This window comes from Podarcis vaucheri (assembly GCF_965113315.1).
Source record: "Podarcis vaucheri genome assembly, chromosome: 9".
NCBI lineage: Eukaryota > Metazoa > Chordata > Lepidosauria > Squamata > Lacertidae > Podarcis > Podarcis vaucheri.
Window position 1 is genome coordinate 40,036,329 of NC_138767.1, and position 18,360 is coordinate 40,054,688.

Genomic DNA, 18,360 nt, shown 5'->3' on the forward strand with positions numbered 1-18,360 from the left:
AGCTTAATTGTCTCTGTAAACATGTGAACATAAATTTCAAGTAAAACTTTACATTAGCACAATAGGCAAACCAACCATTTGGGTACCTAAGAATTCAGTTTTTAAAAGACAGAAGTTTAATCTGCAATAAAAGGCCATTTTTCATCTCACACATTTTCCTACAAACAAACAGCTTTTAAAATTTATTCGTAAATGTTTGTTTACACTACTGGTCAAAGGGGACGAGAATTTTACACACACACACTTTCTTTTTCTTCGTTCAAATGTACCAGTAGATATAACTAAACAAAACTCTGGTTCTGGAATTATTCAATGAGAGTTGAAAAACCTCTTGTCATGGAAAATATGCAGCTGATATTTAGAAAGGTTTTCCTGTAATTAACTCCCCCTTGAGGATTTTAAGTTAGCAGCAGTAAAATTACCTACAGTATTCTAATACACAACATATGCACTAACATTCAATTCTCAGTGGTCTAATAGCTTTCCAAAGAAGAATTTTATTTTTAATTAAAATAAGATGACTACTAGGATAAGCTAAAATAAAACAAAACAGATAATGAACATGTTTATAAATTCTGACAACATGTGTCTGTAGCTTGGTACACAATGCACTTTTAAAATCAGCACTTACATGCAGATGTTTGAGAGTTTCACTTTATTCTGTACTTTGGTGATCTTTCTGTCTTAATTACACTAATGTTCTCATTTAAAATTACTGGTATCTATTTCATTTATTTAAAATTCAGTTTGAAAGTCAAAATGGGTCAATTACAGGAATGTTTCTGGTAAAATTTCTACAGGTGTTAATAATTTTCTCTAGCTTTCTTTTGCCAGAATTTCCCAATAATATAACAGAGGATACTCCTATGTAGTCAATTTACTAGGATACTATTATAGCATGTAAAATACACTGGAAACGCATATGCAAGGGTTCACAATTTTCCCACGTCTATAGGCTTGCTGTGGGTAAGTAACTCTAGCAGACTGTGTAAGTATTTTGGAATTCACACTGTTACTGCTAAAGTTCTCATTTATAGCTGGGTGAAGCAAAAGTCTCAACTCATGGCAAGAGCTAACAGGCATCCCATCTGGCATGTTGCATATTTTGCTATTGTACTCTTTCTTTGAACACCAAGCACCAATCATACCACCATAAGCATTCTTTTAAAGAAGTATTGTTCATTTCAAACATGGTTCATGTACATGGAGCTGTTCTTCAAACTAACCTAAGATGTAAAAGAAAACAACCCTGCGGAGTGCATAAAATTTAGTTCTGGTTCTAGATATGGGTTTAAAATTTATGCCATACAAATGGATGGCACACACCACAAAATGAGCAACAGGGCCCCCAGTATAATAAATATTATATATATACAAGTAGTATGCGTGTCTAAACACAACTATATACAGTGGTACCTCGGGTTAAGAACTTAATTTGTTCTGGAGGTCTGTTCTTAACCTGAAACTGTTCTTAACCTGAAGCACCACTTTAGATAGTGGGGCCTCCTGCTGCTGCCGCACCGCTGCTGGACGATTTCTGTTCTCATCCTAAAGCAAAGTTATTAACCCGAGGTAATATTTCTGGGTTAGCAGAGTCTGTAACCTGAAGCATATGTAACCTAAAATGTATGTAACCCAAGGTACCACTGTAATTATTTGCCCAGATGTATTTTATTGTTGCACCCACATTCTGTTCATAGATGCATTGTTATAAATACATGCATGAGTCTCACTCTCATGAAGAGATGCTGAAGTATGGGAGCAAGGCAACCTTTCTAGCCAAGCAAAGTATAAAAAGCATTATTTAACAAAACAGCTTCTATGTAATTTGGAATAGAAATCTCCCAAAATAAAGTTTTACAAGACATTGGATTAGATCCTATAGTTTGGTCAATGCAGTGGATTTCATGTGCATGAAACAGGAATTTGCTGACTCCATCTGCAGCCCCCAAACTTGCTTGCGGCAGCCGAAGAACCTGTTATAATGGTATGGGATATGATGTGGAGGGGATACAGAGAGACAGGGCTGTTTCAAGCCATGCCCATCGTCCAAAGTGAGCGAAGCAGATACTTGGGATCCAAGCCATAATTTTTGCCATTTGAGATAGCAACAAGCCAAGTCCCTAGTTAGTTCTCTGTGGGGATAAGGGGGGAGGTTATAGTTCTGCAGACTTGAATATGCAAGCCTTAGTATGATCAAGACCTCAGACTACAATGACATGCATAGGGACATGCTACATATATAGCATGGTACCCAGCACCCTACTACACAACAATATTGTTTGCCAACAACCTGTCTGGTGATCTGACAGGCTGAAAGTTTTGCTGGGGTATCATATAGTAGATCGTCATATGCAATAGTTGATAGATACCTGGGGAAAACAATAGACCTGAAGCAATTGTACCAATGTATTTCCAAGGTAGAATTCTTCAGAACTTAGCCCAAGACAGTTGAGTGAGAACTGAGTAATTTATAGGTCAAAACACCCTCTGAATGACAGTGCTTTCACCTGCTGACATAATTGTGGAAATTAATTCTGGCATTTAAGATAGAAAAGTAGTGACAGATGAGCACATGACTGACATCTGGTGCTTGTATGGGAAGTAGAGTTGAAATGACAGGATGGAGTCCTGTTTACTGAGGTGCTGAACAAAGCTTGTTCCTGAACGAGGCTGTGATGAAAGCTTAAATTTCTCACAGTTAACAAAACATTTGTGATTATAAGAGAGGGGTTTTCCCCCCTTATACTTTATACCAGGGAGTGAGCAACTTGAATGCCACATTAGGTCCAGTATAGGATATGATTTGGCCTACAAGGCAATCTTCCTCAAACCACATCCACCTGCCCGACACCTGATGCCATAGATGACATCTGGTGTGGGGCTGGTGGACACGCAGGTGCATTCTTGGCAAGCAAGGCTTGCTATTGGTGCCCATCATCTGATCAGCAGTGGCAGCGAGCCCTGGCTACAGACTTCCCAAAAAGCAATTCTGCAGTGTAGCTGATTCCTGCCCCAAATGGGCTTGCTATAAGACCCAACCAGCTAATCAGAGTTTACAGCAAGCACTGCTAGGATGATATTCCTTTTTATCACTGATCTGAAATACAGGCAACCTCCGTTTTAGGTGCGAACCGATACGTGTGCGATTTCACACACACGCACGGTGCCGAACCAAAAAATATCAGAATACCAGAAACATAATAAAAGATGTCATTAAAGGTTGGGGCAGGGCAGAGGTAGAATGGGGTGTTGCAATTGCACATTATTTCATGAAAGCGTGCAATGTCCTGGAACAGAACCCCTGTACAAATCGGGAGTTGCCTGTAAATTCAATTTTTCCTCTTCATTTTTTTTACAAAAGAATTGGTCTTAGTTATTGTATTATATGCTTTGTTTAAATAGTTTTCTAAAGCATTTGAAAATTATATAAATACTGAAAAGTATAAATACTGAAAAATAAATAAATAAGACGTGTTTATTTTCATTACGCTTCTTCCTGCTGTTCCTTCAAACCTTCCACAAAAACTACTACATCAGCAAAATCCTTCCTCACCCGTCAACAGGTTCGTCTTTTCTGCAACTCATTTTCTGTTCTGATTATTCCTTATCAATCTCTATTTTCTTTCTCCATCAGTCTTCATCATTTATATACCAATACCAATTTGAGTCTTCCGGCACTCATGTTTATTTAGTCCAAAGTACAACATACATGAGGTACCAGCAGACAGTGTTATAATCCTGACGTCTGCAAAATACGCAAACAAAAAAGGTAGGGGGAAATATATACGGGGGAGAACAACCTTGCCCCATAATAATGTGGCATGGCCAACTGAAAAAACAGTGACAAACAGGTGGAAGGGGAGGATAGAATATAATGGCTGGAGTTGAAGATCAGAGACACCTAGATTGATATGTAGAAAAAGCCATTGTTTGCAGGGGAACCAAAGCTGTTTTGAAATGTCCCCTAGGGATGGAAGAAAGAGTTGCTCATATAAAATCAGAAGTGAGGCTACTGAAATAGTCTGCTCATTCCTGCTTCCAGACCCAATGAAGCGCTTCTTGCATAGTAAAGGGACACAATTCGTCGGTTTACTTGCAAAGGAGTTGCATTTTAAAACGTTTTTAAATGTTTTCATCTGTGAGCCAACTCTTATTTTTATCAGCACTTGAAGGCACAGGAAACACGTTGGAATATGTTGAAACAGTTTTTTGTGGGGGCCCCACTTTTCTAATACCAAGCTCAAGTCTTTGAACAAGCATTTTCTATGGGGCTATCTGTTTAGCCCATTTTAGTGTTGACTAAGTTCTAAAATTTTCCTGGAGTTTTTAACTGTGTACTGACAAATGTATTTTTTTTACTGACTGACGGTCGAATAAAATGATTGATTGATTGATTGATTGATTGATTGAACAAGCATTTTTATAGAGCCAAAATGTCACCCATGCAAAAGATGATGGTATCAGCAGATGCAGAGTAACCCTGAAGTTTGCAGAAGTAAAAATCTTTTTAAAAATAATAATAATAAAGGGAACAATCCTCCCAAATGAGGACTTAACATATTCATGCCCAAAGACTGACTGTTGAAAAGGATAAGGAAAACCCTGAAAAGTAGGTAGAAGGGGAAATGGAATGGAAATGCTTTAGATAATGTAAAAGTGTTGGAGTTCTGCTTCAAAGGCTCACAGCCTATATCAGATAACTGGGTTTTCTGAGTTTCTCCCCCAATATAATCAGCATTCTTGTCATGGACTGGCTGGATGCAGAGGAGCGATGGGAGGCACCAGCTGGAGAACCCTTAAGGAAGGAAGGCTCAGAGCCAGGGGATTGGAGGTGGGATAATGATGAGTAGTCAGAGGGAGAAGAGGGAGCAAACTGGGAGGAGGAGGAGGGTGTCAGAAGCAAATGAGGTAACGGGGTTTAGTGGTAGAAGCAGAGGTTGGAGAGGATGGGAGCCAAGAGGCAGAGATGAGGCAGGCTGCTGAAGAAGCCAGGAGGTCTCCCCCTCCTGCAACCAGTTCCCCGCCCTGCTGGTCTCCCAGAACCAGAAGAGGTATGAAGAGGGTGGAGCAAAAGCAAACAAAGGTGTCAGAGTCTCAGATTGCATGGGAAGGACCTGGGGAAGGAGGAGACTTAAGGAGCTGTGGGAAGGCATGGACCTTCAGTCCTTGCAACTGCCTCAGTGGGGAAATATCTACTGGGAAGAACTGCTGTACTCACTAGGCCTGAGCTGTTTTGTTTCTTTGAATAAAGAGTTAACTTCACTGAAGCTGGGTGAGTTATTGCTGACCTGCTCCTGTCACCCACTCCCGACAATTCTGTGTCCACTGCTCAATCCTTATTGAGCTGTCATTGGGGTTTCCCCAGCTCCAGAACTTTTTTGTCCTTCTGCACATCTTTTGAGCCTGCTGATGCCTCCCTCCTGTGCACAGGTGGGCCCATTTTGGATACACAAGTTGCAGCATTCAGAGAATTGAGTTGAGCATGTTATTAGTAAATACAGTTGGGGCCTACAATAAAGTGTTGTAGTCTTGAGTTCTTCTGTTTATGAATCTACCTATGTCACTGTTATATCAGGTGATTGAAAGGTGAGCAGCTCCACCCACCTGTTAAACTCGACCTGAGATGGATGGAGGAAATATTTATTGGTCTGCAGATCTGATATGGTTCCCCACCCCTGAGGTAACTATGTATGGAACAAGATGAAACTGTTTAGAACCCATGAGGAACAAGGCTCCGGTTCAGCTCCTGTTCCTTAAAACACTAACCATTAGCTTTTGTCTCAATACACACATGAACACATGTATCAGCAGGAAATGAGATAGTCACAAGGCTATTTTTATATTTCATGCAACAAGACTTATATCACCCTGAAAACAATCAGGAACCCTAAATGTTAAAGGGAAGGGAACGGAGTGGCCAATACAATTTACTGCAGTTTTGTTGTTAAGTTTCACCGAGTAGCTCAATATTAACAAATCTTGCAATTTCACATATTTTTTTTGAATATTACAGAAAATCCTATTCTTCCACCTGAACTGTATACCTTTTTATCAAGAACTGATCTGTTAAAAGTTTTCAAAAGGGTTAAGGTTGTGGAATGTTACAGATAATTCTCTCTCTTTTTCAGTGAATGGTGCTGATTTCTACAAGGCACACCAAGTTTAAAACAGATTCTTCCAGAGACTAGTTTCACTGAGTTACAAAATGCAAAAATAAAGTTTGAGCAGTTGCTTTTCCAGGCCGACATTTACAAATAACCATTTTGGATGTTCTCCCCCATCCTGGCAACCTGGCCTTTGAAAAATATCCTACAGTCCTTTTTCCCAAGCAATTTAATGTGTGCTTGGGAAGGGCAATTAAATTGTCAGAATTTTTTTAAAAAATGTTTTAAACTAGAAGGTAGCCTGGAGTATAGTCATGGGGTTGATATTGATTGTCTGAACAGAGAACATTAGTCTTCAGGTATTTACTCTGCCACCTCTGCACCAGAGGCTCTCCTTCAGATCAAATCAATCCCTTGAAGAGATGGTTACTGAAATACATAAATGAGGCTGCAACAGAGCTGATTTTTGCTCTCTAGGCATTACTATGTCTTGGTTTCTGATTGTTTTTGAATCTTTTCCACTTCTTCCAATTGTAAACTTTAACAGACTGCATCCTCTTGGGTAGGAGCTATGGGAACAGTCCTTTTCCCATTTGAAATTCATTGTAAAACCCACTACTTAAATGGAAACATCTTATTTTGTTTCAATATTTAAACTGTATAGTGTGAATTCTGCCACAATGCAGAACACCAGTTTTAGCAAGAACTATGCTAATTGTGAGATATTAATAATAGACTTGTTTATTTTTATTCTGGATTTATAAGTAAAGCAGTTTACAAGGTAAACTAAAGTAAGCAGAATCTGTAAGTAAAAGGAATCATTTGACAGTGTAACAAAAGAAAACATTCCCCACTGGAAAGACTATCAGCCTGATCCACATCCCAGTTCCGCTTAAATACTTGGAATTAAACCAAAGCTGTTCCCCCTTGAACAAAATGGGTATGAATTGGCTTGAATCCAGTTGCTTTGAGACAAATGGATTTTGGAACGGAGTGTATATAATTGAAATAGAATGCTCTGTAATTAATTATTAAAAAGAAGCCACAGGACAGAAGAACAGAAGTCCACCAGGAATGTTGGTGACATCCTAAATGCAGGAACATAGATTCAAAGGTAGGTCACCAGAATTGCAGTTCAGATCATATCTCTATAAGATGCCATGCTCATTTATTATCAAAGTGCCATTTTAATAGCAATTCTACATTACCATATACTCCACTGTAGTCCCTCTTGTAAAGGTCCTCCATGCACTAAGTTCCAACATCAGAGGCAGTGTAGAAAAGCATCCTCAGGTAACTGTTTCAGTTTCATGAAGCTTCCTGACTCCCTTCCTATAGGCCAGGCATGTCCAAAAGTCCATTTTGGGGGCCTGCCGGTCAATTTAATTTAGCTCCTGTGGCAGTATATGTCCTGGGGTAAAATCCTAAAAAAAAGCTAAAAAGCTTTAACTCTAAAAAAAGCTCAACAACTTTGGTCAACACTTTGGTCAACAATGAATGTTCAGATCATAAAATCTGGCCCTCTTTGAAAAAGGTTTGGGCACCCCTGCTATTTCAAATGGTCAATTCCTTCCACTTTTTTTTGCTACACAAACTATATTCAAGTATGTCTTGCTACAGTGGAGAACCCTGCTCCACAATCACAGAAATATCTCTAACACATATCCACATACCGCTAGTTCACATGATACTTTTCTCCACGCAGATGGAGGCACTATATGAAAAAAGTATTTTGTGAACCTGCTCTGAGACATTTTCATTTTGCACAAGTTTATGGTGCCTGGGTTAAAATTCTGTGTGCGCTGGGAATCTCTATTTAGTAAAGTCACAATGTTTGATTGGTTAATTAATTCACAGTTTTTAAAACCTTCATGCAACTCTAAGAATCAGAAAGCATTTTTTTTATTAAAAAACATTATTTTTAATGCAAATTCTTATAAATACTGCAGATCAGCAACTATATGAAAGAAAACATGTTCCAATGCTAGCTATGAGATACTCATGTATCATCAAAACAAAGTATCCTTCACGCTTTATTAACTAATTGGCAACTAACTAATGACTGCCCAGTTGTACAACAGAAATCCACTAGTACAGTGGTACCTCGGGTTAAGTACTTAATTCGTTCCGGAGGTCCGTACTTAACCTGAAACTGTTCTTAACCTGAAGCACCACTTTAGCTAATGGGGCCCCCTGCTGCTGCCGCGCTGCTGGAGCACAATTTCTGTTCTCATCCTGAAGCAAAGTTCTTAACCTGAAGCACTAATTCTGGGTTAGTGGAGTCTGTAACCTGAAGCGTATGTAACCTGAAGCGTATGTAACTTGAGGTACCACTGTACAATGGAATTTCTAGTTTCTCTCCTCTGCCCTCTAGAACCCACATGCCCCTCTAAATTTGCTCCACAGTCCCCCCCAACCCTACAGAACAGATTTGGGAGCAGGGAAAGAGAAGTCCCACTTCACAAGCCGCATTAGAACCCACCCAATGTTTTACTCACAGGCAAATGTAATCAATAATTCAATCAATAAAATCAACTAAAACTCATAACGAAACAACTAAGCTTTCTTTAACTATGGAGCAACCTTATTTAGACTTTCAGGCCACCATGTACAGTTCTTTTTGTTTATGGTTCATTTGAATCTCAAAAGAATTGAGATCTACTGTTACAAAGGAAATTAGGGTTTCCTACTAAGTGCACACAAGCCTTGAACTCACTTAAGCAGTTTGTTAGATCTCAGCTGCTTCATTTTATTTTATTTTATTTTTTAAATATTTGCTTGTTGTTACTTACACTGAGCCCCAAGAATTAGACAGGTCCAAATAAATAAATAGTTGCCTTAATAGTGTTCTTTACTTTCTCTGATTCAAAAAGCTATGTTTAATCTTGATGATGGCAACTGAGATCAGAAGACCTATCACAGGGCTGGTACTTATTCTACTCACTCAACTCCCTTTGAAGCAATTCACTTATTGGACTGTATTGCAACTGGTGCATATGGTTGGCCATTTTCTACAATAACTACAGTGAGAAATGACAGATTGTACAGTACATTATTTTTGTCACCTGTACCATTCTACAGAACTTAGCATATTCCCAATGTATGCAATGTAAGAGTGTTTGTCACATGTGACTATGACAAACAGTAGTGAAATTTTAGTTTTTAAGACTGTCTGAAAAACAATTTCTGCATTCTTCAGAAGTATTATCCAGTTGGATTATTACTAATATAATATTGCACACTGCATTGCTTTTAACAATAAGGAGACAAATGAATATTAAAAATGACTAAAATATTAATTGTTCTTTAATATGAATGGTTAAATTATTTCATAAAGTGTGCAACTGACCCACATTAGAAAAGTTGAAATTAAATGTTGGCAGTTAATTATTGCAAATATGAGTAGGCTTACAATTGAAAAGTATCAAGCTTTACTAAAACTAAGTATATATAGACAAAGACAATTTGCACTCTTTAAGCCTTTAGTGTACAGTAGAACAAAATGTACAAGCAGTTTCAAAGCAGAAGAAGCCTAATTAATTCTACATCTCATTTCTCCCTTTCTTCTTTAGCAGGATCTTTAGCAGGATCTAAGACCATTATCATGTTTAGATCACATTATTGACTCTTCCCTGTTTGGTCATTTATTTCAAAGGACTTGCGTCATATTTGGCATTATAGTTGCTGACATATTTGAAGACATGAGTGCAAGAGGTTAAGATGCTTGGCCCAGAACAAACTTTCCAAATTATGTTAACCTTCCTAGACACCCATACAACACTAACATAATTTCAAATAGAAATTACCATTTAAAAAAAAATAAAAATAGAAAATGTGAGTTAAATTGGAAAATGGGAAAGAACTATTCAATGAGAGTTTGGTAACTTGCTCCCTGCTCCAATATTCACTTCCAAAGTATTTCTAATAAGAAAGATTAAATCTCAGTTTTAAACTAATTTTCAGTACAATTTGTTTGATTTGGCTCATTTTTATAGGAAAGCATAACACATGGTAATACTGAGTTTTAAAATAATTACAGATAAACAATTACCTTTAAACATAGTATATATTCTTCTAATGTATTTCTGATTTGCATTACTTCAATTAAGACAAAATGAGCTAACATGTAGGAGAATTAAACAGGGTTCCTGAAAATATAGTAAGCTCTGTACACAGTCTTCATATTCTGATGACATTAATTAAAATAATCAGTGGGGATTTTTTTCAAAGGGAAAATATGCCTTGCTCATACTGCTACAGTTCATGTAAGGTAATTTGTCACAAAACCATACCAAGGGAATAAAGGAATCTTCTACCTTTGTCTCAAATCACTGCTAAGTTCAGCCTCCTATGCAAAGGACTCGTACAGGGAGATGCCATTAAGATATAATTAGGTCTTGAAATGCACAGGTCAGGGAAAGAAACTTAAGGGACCTCTGAATGTGAAAGTATTTCACCTCCTCTCAGATGACTGGAGCTTGACGCTCCATTGCCATGCATTGTACCTGCTGCTATTGTCAAGAAGCAGATTTTACACTGACCATGGTCTATGGCTGTTTTTAACGTCGCTTCAGGATGTGTCGATCCAAGGGGGTTACGCACAAATCGTCGCCGGCGCCGCAAGTCATCTTCCCAGTAGTCAAGGCGCCAGAACTCACGAGGACGACTACAATGAAACAGAGGAACCACATATGTTAGCAATTATCAAACAGCATGGTAGCACTGAATTTCTGCATAAAGCTTTCCTTGTTTGCTCTTTTTCTTTTTCAAAAAAGCACCCTAAGCCCTTTTCTGCGATCTTAAAACTTAGGTATGTCCTTGAAAATAACAATATCACCTTCCAGTCTGAGGAACTCCTTTCCCTCCCCCCCCCCCTTTGGAAGGTGAAATGAGCACTAAATACATCATTTTGAAATGAATTGCTGACAGTGTGATCAGTTTCCCCACACTCTAGTGGCATGTGCTCCGATTTCAGCCTCATTTCAGCCTCAGCAGGGCACCTTTCTCAGTGACTGCATTTATAAAGCAGAATAGGGAACAGGCTATTATAAATATGGTATAGCATTACCTATATTAATCAAAGTCTGTCCCCCTTCATTTTTCTTCCTAATTTGTGCCTTTTTGCACAAGGTCAGTAAATCATACCACAAATTCTTGGTCAAGAAAGTGTTAACTTTAATGAATACTTCTGTTACATGATTATGCATGTGATAATAAAATATTACTCTGTTTAGATGTGCAGGAATTTAATTAAAATAATCTCTTAAAATATTCATTACTTTTAGCCCCTGAGGCTTAGAACAACACAAGAAAATACATTTCGTTTCCATTTCCTGTTTTTAAATAAACCATTCCAGGAGAGTAAAACAGCAATCTATTTTCAAACAAATCTGATTGGATTTCTGTTTTATGTAGCTGCATGTTTCCATTTAATTAAGAACTGCATGTTATGGTGCACAATATCGAAGGTATACTTTTTAAAATTTACATTTAGAAAAAGGTTCTATCACACTTGTTATTTTCCACACTGTATTATTCAAATATGCATAGATCGTTTTAATATGGCTATATATAAATGCCAGTTCCTATCTTGTTATGTGATCATGAGCGAGTGTGCTGTAAAACTGTATATTAACCATTAAAAACTGCAAAAACAGCAAATTCAGGTGCATGTTCATACCTATATATGCAAATACATTGTATTATATGTAAAGTAATAAAGCCTACAGGAATAACACTAGAGATCTACAGCCAACATCTGCATGCTCCAATTACAAAATTAGAATTTTATTTATAAAAGAATGGCTCCTCCAAGAATGGCAAACCAACACTACAAACTATAATCTCATTTCTTTTCATGAGCTAATAATCATTGTATATCTGACAACTCTGACAAATTAATAGGTCTGATTAATTTATAGATTACAAATGATTGGACACACAATATCTGTATTCCTCTTCTTTAATTATTTAGACTCCAGAAAGAGAAAATATTTTTTGTTAGAGTGAATCTAGCTATCTAAAAGAAGAGCTACAAGCCTACTACGCAGTTAGAGCCATTAATTCTTTTTAAAGTCCACATTCAATAGTAACGCATTGTACAAAAAAATAATACATGCAAAATGTGAATTTTCATTAATAAATTCAATTCAGGTATTATCTGAATCCATTTTAACTGAATGCTCTGCATTGCATTTTTACTATTTTTAAACTTACACAGAATTGAGGAACTTATTTTCTGCAGAATTTATAAAAGCACAGTTATATGCCTAAGAAAAAGCTACATTTGCTCAAAGCGTGATTAATAACTTAAAATTCTCCATTAGCGATTACAAAAAAAGGCAGAACGCAGCTGGCTATGTGTATGCATTTGATAGTCATGGAGCATGGATAGCCACTTCATCATTCTGCCTTCCTTCATTTATCTGTTAAAATTACTATCAAATATCAAGTAGGATAGAGTCGTGAATCACAAACTGCTCCTCATTTTCAGGGGAATGATACAATGAGAGTCTATTCATCAGTATGGCAATCGGCACAAGTAATTAGTCCCTTAGACTGAGATCTCTTGCAAACCTTATTGTATCCAGTGCCACAAACATATGACAATGAAAAGCTAATGGAGGCTTCTAAAATTTGTTAACTGCTTTGGCCATCAATCCTTCCAGTTCTCTGCACTGCAGTATTATGCAAAGATTGTAAATTATTCATGCCATCCATTCATCTTTCTGCACTTTTGATTAAATTAAACAATGCTGTTTTTTCTGGCTGTAATTGCAACATGTGAAGCAGCTATGTTAAAAGTAAGTAAAAGTAGATGCAACCATGCAGCAAGACATGAACATTTCTGGGAAATTCACCATCTTTAGTCCCCCCCATCCTGCCTCATTAGATGATAGCTCACGTTTGCCTTAATTAGTTAATGTATAATGACACTAAGGTACAGGATGTGTTTTAGGACATTTGCATCAGGAAGAAAAACTGTCCCTGGACACAGAGAATCATTTCTAGAATAGTATAACATTAAAAATAAACACTTTCACTGGATAAGATTTATTAAATGTTGAACCATGAAAGGGAATATCATGAATTCAGTAGCAGGTCAAGTGTTCTTATGAAAATAAGCAAATCAGTTTCAACAGAAGTTGGACAGTATTTCATGAAACAGCCTTCATACCCTTTTACTGCATTTGCCACCACAGGAAGACACACAACCTCAATATCTATTTGGACAATTACCGTATTTTTCGCTCTATGGGACGCACCCGACCATAGGACGCACCTTGTTTTAGAGGGGGAGAACAAGAAAAAAAATTCTCACCCTCTCCGCTCAGCACCCCTTCAGCAAAGCGGCAGGAGAAACGGAGCCCCTTCCATTTCTCCTCCCGCTTGGCTGAAGAAGCACTGTGCAGCTCTCCTTCTCTGCTGAAGCCAGGAGAGTCTTGCTCTCCCAGCTTCAGCGAAAGGAACCTGAAGCCTCCGGAGTGAAGCGGGAACTTGTGCTGCACTCCGAAGGCTTCAGGCGGCTATCCTTGAAGCCTGGAGAGTGAGAGGGGTCGGTGTGCACCGACCCCTCTTGCTGTCCAGGCTTCAGCGAAAGCAACGCGAAGCCTCCAGAGCGCGGAGGGAGCACTCCTCTGCACTTCGGAGGCTTCGCATTGCTATCGCTGAAGCCAAGGAGCCTGCATTCGCTCCATAGGATGCACACACATTTCCTCTTAATTTCTGGAGGGGGAAAAGTGCGTCCTATAGAGCGAAAAATACGGTAAATGAGACAAAATTAAACCTCTTGTGTTTACCTGATGATTGTGCATAAAAATAAAAACAGCTAAAATATATGAGTGCTTTCCTCTGTTGTGCTAGATCTGTGGTTATATGTTTTTCTAACAGAGCTATTAAGTTTTACAAAAAGGTTAGATTAGATATTCAGAATGAAAAAGGTATTGTGAAGGACTGCTTGCTATGAAATGATGGTCAGGCAACAGACAGCATCAGCACAACTCCACGTTACCTGTCTCTCATATCTATGCCTTCTATCTTTGCTTGCAGCTAAATGTTCAGGACCAACACATTGCTCGATGAAACAGAAAGTACAAACCAGCATGAGATGCAAGAGCTTGCATTGGCAAGTAAATGGGAGTCAGTCACTTCTAGGAAGAGAAAGGGTTTTTAATCTGGAAGGAAAGTAGTGGACAGACACTTGCCAGAGATGGAAAGGGGTTGGGTACTATCCATAACAGATTGGGGAGCTAGGGAAATAAAAGAGGAGGTAGCAAGCGAATTGGTTCATCACTTCTATGCTTAGCCAATATTTTATATTTACTTATGTATTCATACCCCAATACATTCAATTTTACCACTCTCACGGGGCTCATAAATAATTCAGAGCAATAGAACAAGCACACCCCAACATTTCGGCAACAAATTAAAATATATTAAAACAGTATAAAAACACCACAGAAACAGAGTCAAAACAAAGTCAAGCAATATTTAGAAGGCCTTGGGAATTTTAAAAAAGGCCCTTTTCTTACACCAAAACGACACAGGAGTTGGAACCAGATTCCTTGTTGGGTAGAGTGTTCTAGAGATGGGGCACTACAATATATTTATTTCTGATTTGCATAGATTCAGGTTTCAGATTTAGGAATTATCAATAATTCTTCTCTTTCACAGGAAGACACACTCTTCTTTTACAACAACAACACTTATACAGTGTGGGTGAACAAGGATATAGAAACTGCAACTATCAGTGACTAAGTGGTAGAGCATCACAATATTAGTTTCCTATGGAATTGGCTTTACTTATAAAAGTGCAGGAAAGGGACAATGGCTACAGTTGTGTAGGGAGAAAAGGTATTTATGAGAATGGGCAACAAAAAAATGCAGACTAGTCATGAAGTGCATAGATTAGGCTGCTGTTTACTTTGAATCATGCAAAACTTCTGAGAACAACCCAAAATTGTATGACTTTTATGAGGAGTGACCAAACCAAAGCTAGTATTTCACAGAAGTCAGTACAATCCAAAAACATATTGCGGCTGCAACGCCTAAGCTAGAACTGTTGTAAAAGGTAAAACTCTATCTGTGTGAAGCGCAATTTTGCAAAACAGAAAACCAGACAGAAAGTACAGTGCAGTAGCCTTAATAAACCACATGCTGTAATGAAAACAGGAGACTAGTCTGGAGCTCATTTCACAAGATGCCTGTTCAAAAGAAAAACATCTCGTGTTTCCTGGGCTGGAGGTTAAATACATCATGCAGGTAAAATGTTTGCTTATGCCTGGTCATGAGTGTGAGTTTTGTGCTGCTGAAGAAAGTGTCTGACTGACAGCTCTAGAAGTTGAGACTATTAATTATTCTCGTAACAGATTCAGTTATGATTATCATCCAATAAACCTTCTCAAAATGTTACCTTAGGCATATCTGAAAGTATCAGAAGTGCCTAAGAGGATGACAAGATGCTAGAGTAGTAGAACATGTGTACTAAACTACAATGTTTTTACTATGTTTTTATAAGTAGTGTAAGCCACCCAGAGTGGCTGGGGAAACCCAGTCAGATGGGTGGAGTGAAGAGGAAGAAGAGGAGGAGGAGGAGGAGTTGTTTGTGCCAATTGACTGCAAAACATAATCCCTTCAAAGCTTTTAAATGGGAATTCTCACTGTGAATTGCTGTTCTCAAGGGGTGGCAGAGAACATGAAGCACCTTTGTGATGCTGCCCCCTCTGGAGATGGAAGGCACTGTCAAAACACAACCCAGAGACAGGACACAATTTGGGGGTGGGTGAGAAAGCACCCCCTGGACACCTACTTTGGCTAGAACAGCCTCATTTGGGGGGGGGAAGGACCATCCCCCAGTTTGGGAGCTGAGACCAAGAAAGGATGGCCAAAGTGGGGTTAGGACTTGGAACAGAAACTACAAGATGCTCAAAGGACCTCTTCTACATGTGCAGCAGCAGAAGCTGTAAGGAACTATCCCACCCTAAAGTCCCTGGGACCCAGGGCAGGGAGGAATGCCCTCCGGAATCCCAATTTACTGCAAGAATTTCTGTTTTCTAACTGACAGGGAATCCCAGATAAGATTATGTACCTTCAGGAGGTAGGTGAGCAGTACCAACTCACGGAAACAATCCTTAGAATGAGAGATGTCTTAACTCAGGATCTGCACCTTTCTGTCGAAGTGTGCATTCACTTAGGCAGACACACTGATTTTATAGCGCTTTGTAAATGTGCAGACTGATGCCCACATTGGAGCCTTGCATATATCTAGGAATATGCAGCTTTCCCTAAGGGCCACCTAAACAGCTGAATGCCAAAGAGAGTGGGTGGTGCTGCTCACTCGGGGTGACTTCTCCAGTGCCTTGCAAGCCTATACTCTGTTTGTTGTTGTTTAGTCATGTCTGACTCTTCGTGACCCCATGTACCAGAGCACGCCAGGCACTCCTATCTTCCACTGCCTCCCGCAGTTTGGTCAAACTCATACTGGTAGCTTTGAGAACACTGTCCAACCACTATACTCTGTAAGGCACCTCAATATGGTGCACGTAGACATGTTCTTCCCCAAGCCCTTAGGATGTCTCATCTCACCCTTCTTAGCCATGGGGAGGGCCTTCTTCTTGACCTTGGTCTCCACCAATATCACCTCCAAAGGCTCCCCAAACAGCTACCCCATGTCAAACTTGGAGCTGCTCAACCTGGCCTGGGACACTAGGTTCACCCCTCAGTTCCTTAGCCAAATATTCCACCCTTCCAGGGTGTTTGCTGCCATACTCCTGGCATTAAGGTGGATGCAAGCCAAACAAAAAGTCTGCCAAAAGTGATGTAGATAGGACTATCTTCTTTAAACAGTCATTGAGCAGTTTGGGAGTGTTTGCTGCTCCAGGCTCCAGCCATCTCCTCTCCTCAACATGCATAGACTAGGTGAGGACCCAATGTGAAGGTGGTTCTGCCTATCATCCCCCCCAAAAAAAAAATTTAGGGAGATTGTGGATGGATCCTCCAAATCAGCTGCAAAGTCAGTATGTCAATGAAAGCTCCCGGGTGAATCAATCCCACGTGTACCAGCAGGTAGGCTGCTCCATGCTTCCTCCCTATTGCTGTCCATATCTGAAGAGCCCAATCTATTGCATGTGTCCTGGCACCCTAGCTGGGTATGAAGCCCAGGGCTGATGGAAAGTTGATGTCTTACATCTTGGTGGGTGGGACTGACCTCACCCAGGGGCAGGGTGCCTGTCTAGGGCTCCTGGGCTATGGACGTGGATGAAACAGAGGATTCCTCTGGTAGAGCTGCAAAAGGAGAAGCTAGCATAGTCCTTGTAGTCCCTTTTCCTCTTGCCCTTGAACCTTCTCTACTCTTGTCCCTTCTTTGCTTTGTGTCTCCTGTGTGGGGATCTTTTTCCCCAGACATTTTTCTCCCAGTGGGTGTTATTTTGAGCCCAAGCAAGAATAAATGGTGAGGAAGAGAGGAGGTCATTTTCTTCCTATGGATGTTGTGCTTTAAATGACCTACTAATCCAAATACATCAGCAGCACTATGTATCCCATAATGCATGTTTTATATCACCCCAATATCCAGCTTGGATATAAGCAAAGAACACCTTGACAGAATGTGACCAGAGAGGCAGGCAACTGATCTGGTTTTGGTAAGAACAAAAAAAAAACCCTTTTGCAATGAATACTAAATGCTATATGAATTATGAATTGTATGAATTATCAAAAGTGTTAATTCCAGAAGTTAGATGGCAAAGCTGCTATTCAGCCTGGTACTACTAAAATCAATCACAAAATGTCATCATGTTAGAAGAAATGATTATTTGTGGAACAAATTCTTGTCTATGGAGAACCACACTTTAATTGTAATTAATTTCCAAGACAAACAGCTGCTAAAATTACAGAAATATTTGAGCACTGCCACAATCATGGTTTTGACTGAATTTGTTTTGCCCAAAGCAGATTCCTGTACTTCCAAACTGCACTATTGCAAGGTGAATGGTAGGGGGATTTCATAGTCATTTACACTTGTAAAATTGTGTTATGGTAACACCTTTTGAAGACACACTTATTTACACAGGCATTCCTTTGATCTCTCAACACAAGTCCCCTCATTAAATTAATGTATTTGTTTATTGTGTATTTTAATGATGAATGCTTATATTTAAAGGTTTGGACAACTGTTTTTTTTATATCTGTTAAGTTCAACAGCAAAAAAAAAAACCCACAAGGCTGTCTTTTATAAGTTTGAAGCAATATACTATGA

General features: G+C 39.0%; 1 protein-coding gene across 4 annotated transcripts in view; it reads right to left on the reverse strand.

The window, feature by feature from the left end:
• LRBA (LPS responsive beige-like anchor protein) overlaps window positions 1-18,360 on the reverse strand; it is a 359,890-nt gene that overhangs the window by 161,719 nt on the left and 179,811 nt on the right. For all 4 annotated transcript variants that reach the window (XR_014223382.1, XM_082237533.1, XM_082237532.1 and 1 more), the window contains exon 38: window positions 10,649-10,773. Coding sequence is in view for 3 of the 4 variants with exons in the window: in XM_082237533.1 (XP_082093659.1) it covers window positions 10,649-10,773 (125 nt within the window). In the remaining variant the exon portion in view is untranslated. The remainder of the gene's footprint in view (window positions 1-10,648; window positions 10,774-18,360) is intronic.